This window comes from Leptonychotes weddellii, chromosome 5, assembly GCF_054177405.1.
Source record: "Leptonychotes weddellii isolate Sample4059 chromosome 5, ASM5417740v2, whole genome shotgun sequence".
Lineage (NCBI taxonomy): Eukaryota > Metazoa > Chordata > Mammalia > Carnivora > Phocidae > Leptonychotes > Leptonychotes weddellii.
The window spans coordinates 90,958,427-90,971,504 of NC_138373.1; the positions used below are offsets into that span (position 1 = coordinate 90,958,427).

The following is a 13,078-nucleotide window of genomic DNA, read 5'->3' on the forward strand; positions in this document are numbered from 1 at the left end:
GTAAAAAGTTCAGAGAACGCTTCTACACTCCAGATGATTAGATAGCATGAAAGAGGGCCACACTAGTGGTAAGAAATAGGTTGAAAAAGAGAAAAAAAAAAAGATCATGAGGTAGGAAAAGGAACTGAAACCATAATCAGCAACCTGGCTAGAGGGAGACATGACAACAAGAAGGAATCATGCCTCTGGAAGCAGAGCGCAGGCAAGAGGCTTAATAAAGAGGAGCTTGACATTTAAAGAGCAGTGGCATCCACAATAAGAGCATTCACAGGCCTAAGCATTTTTTGGGCATTCTATTTTGGAACCCTATTTTCTCCACTCTTCCCTGATCAGTGTTTCTTAAACATATGATGTACTTTATAAAACACTTGTTTTTAAACATTTTAAAAAAGATTTTATTTATTTATTTGACAGAGAGAGAAAGCACAAGCAGGGGGAGCAGCAGAGGGAGAAGAAGGCTTCCCGCTGAGCAGGGAGCCCGATGTGGGGCTCGATCCCAGGACCCTGGATCATGACCTGAGCCAAAGGCAGACGCTTAACGACTAAGCCACCCAGGTGCCCCCAAATGGTGTTCTTTTTTATGTCTCCATGCAATTTGTTAAAGTCTTTGGCTCACCCTTTAACACTTCTGTATCTTTCTCCTTGTTTACAGCCTATTTAGCATTTCAGCTTGAGAGCACTCTAGCTTAATAGTTAAGAACATGGCTTTCTCAAACCCTACAGAGAACTCAACAGCTCACTGACTTTGGGTGAGTAACTTAACCTCTCCATGGTCTGTTTTCTCATCTGCAAATTGGGGTCAGTAGCAATACCTACCTTATTCAAATAGATGCAAAGCACTTAGAATACTGCCTGGCTCAAAGTAAGTTCTCAATAAATAAAATAAAATGAAACTTAGCTTTAATTTTGCCTCTTTGTGGAATCTTTCCTGAATAGTCTCTCTTCCCAAGGTACACTGTTAGATGTCATTACCTCTAACAGGACCAGTGAAACTGAACACCTAATATAAACTTAGCATAATTTAACATTTCTATTACTGTTAAACTATATGCCTCTTGAGGCTCAGTCATATTCTTTTCTTAGAATACCTACAGGGCCGGGGCGCCTGGGTGGCTCAGTCGGTTAAGCGGCTGCCTTCGGCTCAGGTCATGATCCCGGGGTCCTGGGATCGAGCCCCGCGTCGGGCTCCCTGCTCAGTGGAGAGTCTGCTTCTCCCTCTCCCTCTGTCTGCCTCTCTGCCTACTTGTGCTCTCTATCTCTCTGTCAAATAAATAAATAAAATCTTTAAAAAAAAAAGAATACCTACAGGGCCTGATGGAGGTCCCATACCACATACATGCTCAACAAATACTCATGGAAGATAATGAGACTATTTAGGGCCAGATGGCGGAGACTTAAATGACAAAATAGAAATCTGTACAACTCCTAGGATGGCAGGAAGGATTCTGAAAAGAATGCTATGCTCCTGAGTGCTTTTTTAGTTAGTTAACTACAGTGACAGTACGACAGTTTAAGAGAAATAAGGGTGATGAGCTAGAAGTTATTTTACAGGCCAGCTTATGGATGAACTAATACCGTGGCAGCCAGGGAGAACGAAGAGGAGAAATATGCAGTGGAAAAAAACACAGGGGCGCCTGGGTGGCTCAGTTGGTTAAGCAACTGCCTTCGGCTCAGGTCATGATCCCAGGGTCCTGGGATCGAGTCCCACATTGGGCTCCCTGCTCCGCGGGAAGCCTGCTTCTCCCTCTCCCACTTCCCTGCTTGTGTTCCCTCTGTTGATGTCTCTCTCTGTCAAATAAATAAATAAAATCTTTAAAAACAAAACAAAACAAAAAGAAACAAAAAAACCCCACAGAACTTAATGACTTGATGTAGAAAGTGAGCAAGACCCAAGAGTCAAGAACAATATTAAGTATGAATATGAAATGATTTAATAAAAATTATCTCATTGAATTATTACTTTCCTTTGGATTTGTTCATCTTAATGTTGCAAATGAAGAAACTGAGGCTCAAAGAGGTCAAGAAACCCGCCCAATTGTACACATTCATCAAAAGGGGCAGAGTGTTCTGATGTCATGTCCACTGGGCTTTCTGTTATATTCCAGATGACTTTCTAGCTTCTAAGCTTGATTGAGAGAAGAGTACTGTTTCCATTAAATAATGTGGAGAGAAGGGAGAAAGCCTAACAGGGACAGAGGGAGAGGTGCTGAGATAATTAGTTTGTTTTCAGATGTGCTGAGTTTGAGGTCCCACTGGGCCATCAAGGATGGATGTGTAGGAACCAGGGCTGGAGAAAGAGATTTGTGAATAATCTGTTAACCAGATAGTTGGAGGACAACATAGGAGGTAGGCAATAGTAGTTATATTATGGTTTGAATTATATCCCCCAAGAAGACGTAGAAGTTCCATCTCCCAGGACCTGTGAATGTGACCTTATTCAGAAATAGGGTCTTTGTAGATGATCAAGTTAAGATGAGGTCATTAGGGTGCGCCTTAATCCATTGTGACTGGTGTATGACCTTATAAAAGGGAAATTTGGATACAAAGACAGGAGTAGAGAAAAGATGAAGACACATGGAATACGCCATTTAAAGGTCAAGAAATTTCTGAGATGACCAGAAGCTAGGAGGGGAGAGTGGGACAGATTCTCCTTCACAACCCTCAGAAGGGACCACCCCTGCTGACACCTTGATTGTGGACTTCTAGCTTCCAGAACCATGAGACAGTTGTTGTGTAAGCCACCCAGTTCGTGGTATTTCATTACGGCAGCCCCAGGAAACCAAGATAGTAATTTATTAGTGACTTTGGAGGGAACAGTTCAGAAGCCTCTGAGCAGAAAGCAGTTAATGAATGAAGCCATACTTTTCACCTAGAGATCTAAACTCTAAGAAGGTTTCCATGAAGTCTACTCCAGAAGAGAAATTTATACACGATTTAAATGTATACATATATTCCTATTTCTTATTTTAACACACTCAAATGTAACAGGCCACTTTCTCCTTCAACATAAACACTTGTGGATTTAATATTTAGCCACAGGAATTCTTTTTGTATATCTGCCTGAATCAAAGCTGCTACATGGGCAGGAAGTCTGTAGAGCATAGAGACTGTATGCATTGTTTTTATAGAACCATCTACAGTCCGCAGGCAAGTAAGTAAAGAAAAACTTTATTTTTAAAGTGAGTTCTATGCCTAATGTGGGGCTTGAACTCAGGACCCTGAGAGCAAGAGCTGCACGCTCTACTGACTGCTAGGCATCTCAATAGCAAAAAATTGTTTAAGATTTTATTTGAGAGAGAGAAAGAGAGCACACAAGCGAGCACATGGGGGGAGGGGCAGAGGGAGAAGCAGGTTCCCCGCTGAACAGGGAGCCCGACGTGGGACTTGATTCCAGGACCCTGGGATCATGACCTGAGCCGAAGGCAGACACTTAACGACTGAGCCACCCAGGCGCCCCTCTAACAGAAAAATTTTGATGAAGATAATTGAAGAGTCTCTCAAAATTCTAGGGCTAGACCCAGAATAACCATTTAAAAGCAGTATTTCCACCCCCTCCTGCATCCTACTCCACTCCTTGCCAACTGATTTAAAAATCCATTTAAAGTTTAGTGGAACCTTGTCCAAAGATGCAAGGTTTAAGACCACCACCTATGTCTAAGCTGGCCAACATTTTTAAAGGCAGAAACTTTTGGGTAATATGTCAAGAACAGTCTTCTTTCTAGGATCAGTTGCATTCTGAGATCCTGTCTCTGCAATAGAACTTCCAACTAGCCTACTAGGTGCAGTGACTTGATCAAAATTAAGACAGTCTGAAAGACATGGAGGAACTTAAATGCATATTACTAAGTGAAAGAAGCCAATCTGGAAAGGCTACATACTACATGACTCTTAACTATATGACATTCTGGAAATGGCAAAACTACGGATATAATAAAAAGGCCAGTAGTTGCCAGCGATTAGGGGAAAGAGACGGATAAGTAAGTGGAGCACAGAGAATATTATTAGGGTGGTAAAACTACACTATCTGATACTATAATGGTCAATCCATGTCACTATACATTTGTTTAAACCCACAGAAGGTACAATACCAAGAGTGAACCCTAACGTAAACTATGGACTCTGGGTAATGATGTGTCAACGTAGGATCATCAACTATAAGAAACATACCACTCTGGTAGGGGATGCTGATAATGAGGGAGACTATGCATATGTGGGGGTGGAGAGTATATGGGAAATCTCTGTATTGCTGCTCAATATTGCCATGAACCTAAATCTGCTCTAAAAAATAGAATCTATTTAAAAAAATTAAGATAATCTACCCTGCTATGACCTTCTTGTTAAGACAGACTTTTTCCATTCTTCTACAACCTTTAAAATATCTCTGACTCCCGTTTTGTGTTGCTTCGGAAGGAACAGTAATGATCTATCATAGAGACTCATCCTGGCTCAATGCTAGTAACAGCAGTGTTCAAACATACTGTGAATTTCTAAGTACATAGAGGATCTCTCCTTGATATGAAAATGCAGACTGTTTACTGCCATTAATTGGGATGCTTAACAGTTGGTAAACAGAAGTATTTTTTGGGAAAAAAAAAAAAAAAACCCACCCAGATTTAAAAGCAGAAAAGTCAATAAACTGCTAATTTCTATATAATTAGAACACATTGCTTCTCAATAATGAAATATTTTTAAGCTAATGTTTTTATACATATATCACACTGTCATATTTTAAAATTGTGCGCTGAAGCATCAGAAGTGTTAGAGCAATATTTATAGTAAAATCCACCCTTCCTAACAGACAGTAAATTTGATTTCAAAAGCTACATGGCTTACATTAATCCTACTTAGGATCAGTAAAATATATAGCCTGTGTTCATACTTTGTGTGTGTGTTCACTGTATGAGGCTTTGACACATTTCATACTTCTTAGCCTTGACTTCTGAGTTTTGCTGGTCCCCCTGACTAATAAAAGGCCACTGCAAACAGCTGAGTCTCCGGTTGCCACCTCAACTACCCAACACTTGACCAGATAGCTGGACATGCTCGCATGCCACATTTGGCAAAAGGGCCAAATATCTCCAATCTCCCTGCCTTACTTAATTGAGCTCGATTTTCCAACGTTTCATCCTACAAAGGGCTATTTCTTCCTAGAAATTTTTTTCTAATTAGGGTAAGCTATCTGGGTTATGGTCTTATGATCTGAACAGCTAAATTTTCTATGAACACAGGTAAGTGTTAGAGATAGTTCCAGGGCATACACCAATGCATTTTTACTTTTTCTCAACAGAAAAAGGGGCAAAGGAGATGGATACTAGAGAATGCTTTTAAACCTGATCTTAATCTTTACAAACATAGTTACATCTTGGGACATCAGAACCTTGACATTCTATTTAGTGGAGCTTCCAGTTAATGCAGTATCAAATTCATATTCCTAGCTGTCTCAGTAGAGACAGCTATTATTTCCAAGAATAAACACCACATTTAGGGTAGTATTGCAATGAGGGGAATGGAAGTAGGGTATGCTTCAATCATATTTGCAATGCTTTCTTAAGCTGGTGGTTGGCTTATGAGTTTTTAAAAGATACTATCTTTTTTACATTTCTGAATGTCTAAAATCCATAATTTTAGAAAAGGTTCCCCAATTGCTGATTCAGTATAAAACATTTTATATCTACTAACTTTCTACCATTACTACTACTTGTTGTGAAATAAATGGTTATTTTAACATAAAGAAAAATACATAGAAGGCAAAACATCTAGGAATCCTACATAACTCTAATTAGCTGAAGTATAATAACACTTCTCTAACATGTGGTGTCTTGCTATAAATTTTTTTTTTTTTCTTCAAAGATTTTATTTATTTATTTGAGACAGAGAGAATGAGAGACAGAGAGCATGAGAGGGAGGAGGGCCAGAGGGAGAAGCAGACTCCCTGCCGAGCAGGGAGCCCGATGCGGGACTCGATCCCGGGACTCCGGGATCATGACCCGAGCCGAAGGCAGTCGCTTAACCAACTGAGCCACCCAGGCGCCCTGTCTTGCTATAAATTGAAGGATTCTGACTCCTGAAGACTTTTGAGGCTTATATAGATGTTTTTTCTGGGAAAGATTATTAATGATGGTTATAAAACTTAAGGAAAAAAAAAAAACCAGTATGCACTACACCCTAACACTGGTGAGAGTAAGGTATACTTATATGATCCTTTATAATTCATTAGGGGTTTCCACATGTTATCTTACTTAATCAACATTATAGTTTTACATAGCTTAACATTATTTTCCCTGTCTTATGGATGAGGAAGCTGAAGATCAGAAAGGTCAAGTGACCAAGATCTTTTCCCAGATCTCACAGCTAGTAAGTAATTTTGCTTCTTCTACTTTATCCCACTACTGGCAAGGTGGGTAAGTTTCAGCCTGAGAGAGAGGTAAAGACAAAGCCATATGGTATTGATTCTTCACATAGTCTAATGCTGCCAGTTCTGCAGAAACAAACCAATGAACTCTCACCTGGAGATTCTGCAAGGTGCTCTTGCTTCTCTTCTCTGTCCTGAAACTGAATTAAGTGTGACCACAAAGCTGACTTCCCCTGAAATTACAAGGTATAAAAAAGTTTTTCATTTTATAAGAAATAATCAAAAAATAACTTCTCATCAAAACCATTCACATCAAAATGGTCATTTTGAAGTTTGGAGATATCCATTCCAGCTGTGTGATATTCTGAGCAACTCAGTCCATGTGAAATGAGGGTCTTCCTTTGCCTCACCGAAAAGATTAGCAACAGCCTGGGGAAGGGCAGCTAAACAAAAGGCCAGAAGTACAGGTGTGGGCATTTCTCACTTCAGTTCAGGTGTTACTTAGTTGTATGTAATTAGGACTGTCTAAACTGGCCACACTGGAAACCACAGAATTAAAAGGCTCTAGCAGCACAGAATGTATTTGTGTACATTTATAGGCAAAATATGTTTGGATGTATGGGATGGCAGCTAGGGAAGAAAACTGGAGCCAGAGGAGAAAGAGAAGGGGAAGAAGAAAGAATATGCCGACAAGAGAAAAAAAAAATGAGAACGGGAGATAAGAGGGACAAAAGCAAAGAAACCATTTGATTTTTTCCACCCTGAATAACTACATAACATGAAATGGTAAAGAACTGTTAATTCTGGCTAAAAGAGTTTTTTCCTGGATAGTGACGAAAGCAGACACTTAATGGACTCAACGGGATATAACCTCTGCAGTAAATGTGATGTTTTATCCTTTCCTGTTTACCAGGAAAGAGCCCCAAACCACCTCTTAATCATGGGTTTTATTTTCTTTTTCTGGAATTAAAAAGCCGGTGGTGCATTTCTAGTCATCCTGTGACAAAGGAACATATCCTTTAATTTTTGTATCTTTTCTTCCTTGTTCATTTCTTTTTTTTTTTTTTTAAAGATTTATTTATTTATTTGAGAGAGAGAGAGAGAAACAGTGCGGGAGAGAGGGACAAAAGAAGAGGGAGGGAGAAACTCAAGCAGACTCTGTACAGAGCCACGGAGCCCGACACAAGGCTTGATCTCATGACACTAAGATCATGACCTGAGCCAAAATCAAGAGTTGGAAGCTCAACCGACTGAGCCACCCAGGTGCTCCTCGTTACATTTCTTGACAGGGTTCCTAACCAGCCACGTCACTAGGGCCTCCTGAGACTATTACCTGCTTGATCTGCAAGCCGTGGCTCCATATCCTTTCCAGTAGGTCACAGAGGCTGGCGATCAAGGTGTTCTCTTCCAAGCCGGTTATGTTTGCTTCTCCATGGCCCAGTTCCACTGCTTCATGTCCCATCTTTTCCACCAACATGCGCTTTGTCTGAAAGCATCATGTATGGTCACAGGTGTTATCCCCGCAATGAAGCCAAAGACCAACAAGTCAACTACTAGATCAGAGACCTGGGTTCCCTTCATTCTTCTTTTTTTTAAAAGATTTTATTTTTAAGTAATCTCTACACCTAACGTTCGAACCCTGTACAACCCCAAGATCAAATGTCACACACTCCATGAACTGAGCAAGCCAGGTGCTCCCTCTTCATTATACTTCTAATTGTAGACTTTTAATTACTCTGGAAAAAGTGTCTTAATCTCTGTGGTCAACTAACTGCAGTTAATATCACATATGCTTTTAGTATTTTGTCAGATAAATAGGGGGTCACTAGAGGGAGATTCTAATACTATTTTATCTATCTCTCGCTATATATATATTTATTTTGCCTCCCCACAATACTATTTTATTATTATTTTTAAAGATTTTATTTATTTATTTGACAGAGAGAGAGAGAAAACAAGCAGGGGGAGTAGCAGGGAGTGGGAGAGGAAGAAGCAGGCTCCCTGCAGTGCAGGGGGAGCCCGATGCGGGACTCGATCCCAGTATCCTGGGATCATGACCTGAGCCGAAGGCAGTGGCTTAACCAACTGAGCCACCCAGGCACCCCCCAAAATACTAAAGTATCCCCATGTAAACACTTATGACTGACAATTTTCAGATTACTAACTTGAGTAACACTGGGGAATTACACCAGACCCGGAAAATGTACTGTAAGAATCTGAAACCCATCCTGCCACAACTAACCCTCCACTGCCCCTGCATCTTGGCATACTGAAAATATCTGCAGTTAGTTTTGATTGCACTTAGGCAAAAACCACAACACAAACAGGCAGCTCTAAATTTTTTCAGACTCCCTAATTTATGAGTGAACCGGGCCTCTTTTTCCTTCCTCTTTTCCTCTTTTATCTTGTCTCTGCTCATGAGTATGCACCAGAAAATGGAAGGGAAATGGAAATGAGTTTTTTTTTTTTAAAGATTTTATTTAGGGGCGCCTGGGTGGCTCAGTCGTTAAGCGTTTGCCTTCGGCTCAGGTCATGATCCCAGGGTCCTGGGATCGAGCCCCGCATCGGGTTCCCTGCTCGGCGGGAAGCCTGCTTCTCCCTCTCCCACTCCCCCTGCTTGTGTTCCCTCTCTCGCTGTCTCTCTCTGTCAAATAAATAAATAAAATCTTTAAAAAAAAAAGATTCTCTCTTAAAAAAAAAAAAGATTTTATTTATTTATTTGAGACAGAGAGAATGAGAGAGAGAGCACATGAGAGGGGGGAGGGTCAGAGGCAGAAGCAGACTCCCTGCCGAGCAGGGAGCCCGATGCGGGACTCGATCCAGGGACTCTAGGATCATGACCTGAGCCGAAGGCAGTCGCTTAACCAACTGAGCCACCCAGGTGCCCGGAAATGAGTTTTAAGTAAGTAATTTACAGCAGTAAATTTAAGTAATCTCTACACCTAACGTTCGAACCCTGTACAACCCCAAGATCAAATTAGCTGCACTTATAAAATGGAGAGAGAGAGAGACTCTAGTCCCTTTAGGTGGGGAGCTTGTCTCTGATTCAACACTGTATGCTGATGCTGAAAATAGGGCATTTATTGAATACACACAGAAGGTACTCAAGAAAATGACTGTCAAATAAAAGAATGAAATTACTGGCTAAAATGATGTCCTGAATTTTGTCAATGTGTATTACTACCTTTGATAAACATGGTATCTAAGAAGAGACTAGTGTGTAATATATATAAACCTACAACACAGCTAAGGTCTTCTTCCTTATGGGTATACATACATGTATGGGCATGGGAAAGGTTCTATACAAAAAATGTGTTGCTTTTCATATAAAATGACCACATTCCTGCACACTTTCTTTTTTTCAAGTAGGCTCCACATCCAACATGGGGCTCGAATTCATGACCCTGAGATTAAGGGTCACATGCTCCAGGTGCCTGGGTGGCTCAGTCAGTTAAGTGTCCAACTCTTGATTTCAGCTCAGGTCATGATCTCAGGGTCATGAAATCGAGCCCCGTCTTGGGCTCTGCGCTCAGTGAGAAGTCTGCTTGAAGATTCTTTCCCTCTGCCCCTCCCCTCACTCTCTCTTAAAAAAAAAAACCAAGCCAAACAAACAGAAAAACCCCAAAGAGTCACATGCTCTACCAACTCAGGCAGCTAGGTGCCCCACAACTTTTGACTGGCTTAGTATCTGTTCATGTTTTAGAGGAAGACAGCAATGGCTGAAAAGGTGAGAAAAACTGTGCAGGGCTCCCACGTCACTGATTCTGTGGGTAACAGAGAACCCATGAAGGTTCAGGAGCTCAGTAAGGAGCACATGAGGTTTATGCCCCAGTAAAAGTAGTCTTCTGGCAAAGCTACAGGCTCAAATGGGAATTGAGTGCACACTGTCTCACATCAGTGAGTAACACGTACCTTCATTCTACATTCCTTCAATAAGCCTTCTACAAATTTGCAGTTGGTCTGTGCAATCACTGCAGGAGAGAGGTCTGACAGTTTGGGTTGCCTCAGGTTTTTTCCTAAACTTCGTGCCTCTTGCATATATTTCTAAAAATTAAAGAGTATTTTTTAATATATAAACATCAGATAGCCTTCCCGACTTTCTTAACATTACACAAACAAGTGAGGAAAAACAAGATGCAGAAAAGGCTGTAAATGTACTCATGCAGTAGCAATTCAAATTTTGGCGCCACCAAGAGGCAGAGAACATTCGTGTTCCCCCACCCCCCAGTCGTTAACGCCTGTGGAAATGAGAGCAACAGAAATCGTGTCAGGTTAAAACACATTCATAATAAGATGGAGCTCACTTAGTTTAATCTTTTTACTGTGAATACCCAGGGTTGTGATTAGTCAGGATCATGATAGGGATGAAAAAAGTTGGAGTTTCTGGATTACTAATCCAAGGTTCCGCAAGAACCACTGTTTCCTCCTCTCCCCACAGATCAAGAGACTTAACATACTGCTAGCCTCTTAGAGCTCTCCAAACCAACCCTTTGCTCTAATCAAATCATAACAGTAAAATCAGGAGCTCTAGAATCTGGCTGCAACTAATTTTATAAACTCCAGGCCTATGTGCTCATTTGTAAAATGGGCAATAGACTGCAAACTCACTCTGAACATGTTTGCTACATTCCCCCCCTTCCCTTGTTCCACAATCAAGAGAAAGTGGGGACATTATATTACTTTCAGAGATAGTGATGGCTCAGAGAGAAACCCAGAAACTCAGAAACCCAGTCCACTGCTCTTGAGCTTTAGTTAGTGAATGTCCAGGAAAAAAAAAATCACTACAGGTGATTACCACAGGACACCTGTTGTCTCTCTTCTTTCTTTGCCACCTGCAAAAGCTCATCCAGATAGCTTATGTTTGCGTCAGGACCACAGGGCCGAATCTCCAAAAAGTCCAAGTGTCTTAGGGCCGTATTTAGAGAATAACTACTCTAAGTTATATAGTAAAACTAGCACAGTTTGTTGAGGGGAGAGAGAGATTGTGAGCCAGCACATCCTCCCACAGGCACATATGTGAAATCTATCTTTACTATCTCAAGGGAAGAATTTGATATTACAAGGGAAAATGTGTAAAATCCTTTACATTCTTTAAATAAAAGGGAGTTTGTACATTTAAAATATTTCCCCTTTGGAAGAAAAATAATCTGCTAAATCTTGTACAAATTTCTAAAAAAAAAAATCCCACTGATTATAGAGATTCAACTGATCAGTTTACCTGCTACTACATAAACAAAATAATCTGTTTCCTTTCCAGTGCTATCATTTTAAGGACAGATTTTTTAAAAAAATGAATGCTGTAAGAATTTAGTGCCCATAATATTTGTGTATGCATCTTCCACTTCAAATCTCTTTTAGAGGGTCAGAGAAACAGGGAAAATTGAGAATGAAGGATAACTATTGCCCCTGGGGAAATTAAGTGTAATAAGGTCTATCAAAACATCCTGAAAGTTAGTTTTCAAATAAATAAAAAGCAGGGAAAGAAAAGCTTCAGAAAAACCAACCTGAAATATAAGGCAGATCCTATCTGGGAATTATAACACCTGCATTTCCTAACATTTCAGGTGGTACAGATATTATTTAGAGTATTACAAATCAGGGATAAAAGGCTGGTAAAAACAAATGTTAGCTGTCAAATGTTGAAGGTGTTGTTTCTCCCCAGCCTCAAGTTCCTCGGCCTTTAGGATTTGTGCAAAGGCAGGACTCAGTTCTCAAGAAGAGGGAAGGATCCAATTTAGCTTAGGAAGAAACACACTGGCTAGAAGAAGAGTGAGAAACACAGGCAAGAGGCTAGGAATAGGTCTTGGTATTTCTCTTTTTTTCTGAAATATATGAATAATTAGACTTTTAAGTCCATAACTAGATTAGGAATTTAAGCACTGTTAAAGTTTATGGTTCTATTTTGTAAATGAAAACAAGCTAGAATGGAGCTATCCTTTGGTCATATTTACCAAGCACACAGCACATCACATATGGGGCAATATAATTATTAACCAAGAGTGAACGCCATAGGGCCAAGTCTCCTCCTGGGCAGCTCTGCTGAAGCCATGGAATGAGCAACATTCCTTGCACATACACATAAAGGATATTGGGGGTGGGTGGGCAAGGAGGCCCTTCCTCACAGCAAGAAGTGATGTTGCCTCTGTATATTGCAAAAATAGAAGGCATGCCTTTACAGTAAACAAGTGATGATAAAAATAATTTTCTTTGGAGTAGCAGGAGGAAAAGGTGTATTTTAAGGTAAAAAATGGAGAAGAAAGAGAAATCTTTCACAAGGAATGTTTTTGTAAGAAAGTCCATTTCAGTACTAGAAGGAAGTGACCCCAGATTTCTTCTGAGATTTCTACCATGCTCTTTTTTCATTTCTGTCAAAGCCAAAAACAACAAACCAGGAGTCCTAAGTTGCTCTTGCCCTCAGGTGAGTAGCTGTTGTGTGCAACCTGGTATCCAGGGGTACTGGGAAGAGTACCAGTTTGGCTATCAGCAGTCCTGGGCTATAGGCCCAGCTCTGCCTTTGTGTGTCCATTTAACTTTGGGCAAGTCTCTTGGACTTCATGTCATGTTAGACAAGGGGACCTCAAAGGTGCCTCTTAGAACTAAGATCCTATACTGATGACCTGATTTTCTGCCACGTAAAATACAGACCATGAATAAAGGAAATAAATTTCAAACTAAAAACAATAAAAAAACCCAAACCAAAACAACAACAACAAAAAAACCCCCAAA

At 40.5% G+C, this 13,078-nt stretch overlaps 1 protein-coding gene across 1 annotated transcript in view; it reads right to left on the reverse strand.

Moving 5' to 3' along the window:
* DENND5B (DENN domain containing 5B) overlaps positions 1-13,078 on the reverse strand; it is a 179,309-nt gene that overhangs the window by 37,801 nt on the left and 128,430 nt on the right. Inside the window, 3 exon segments of the mRNA XM_081818948.1 lie at positions 6,507-6,585; positions 7,686-7,838; positions 10,265-10,396. Of these exon segments, the coding sequence (XP_081675074.1) occupies positions 6,507-6,585; positions 7,686-7,838; positions 10,265-10,396 (364 nt within the window).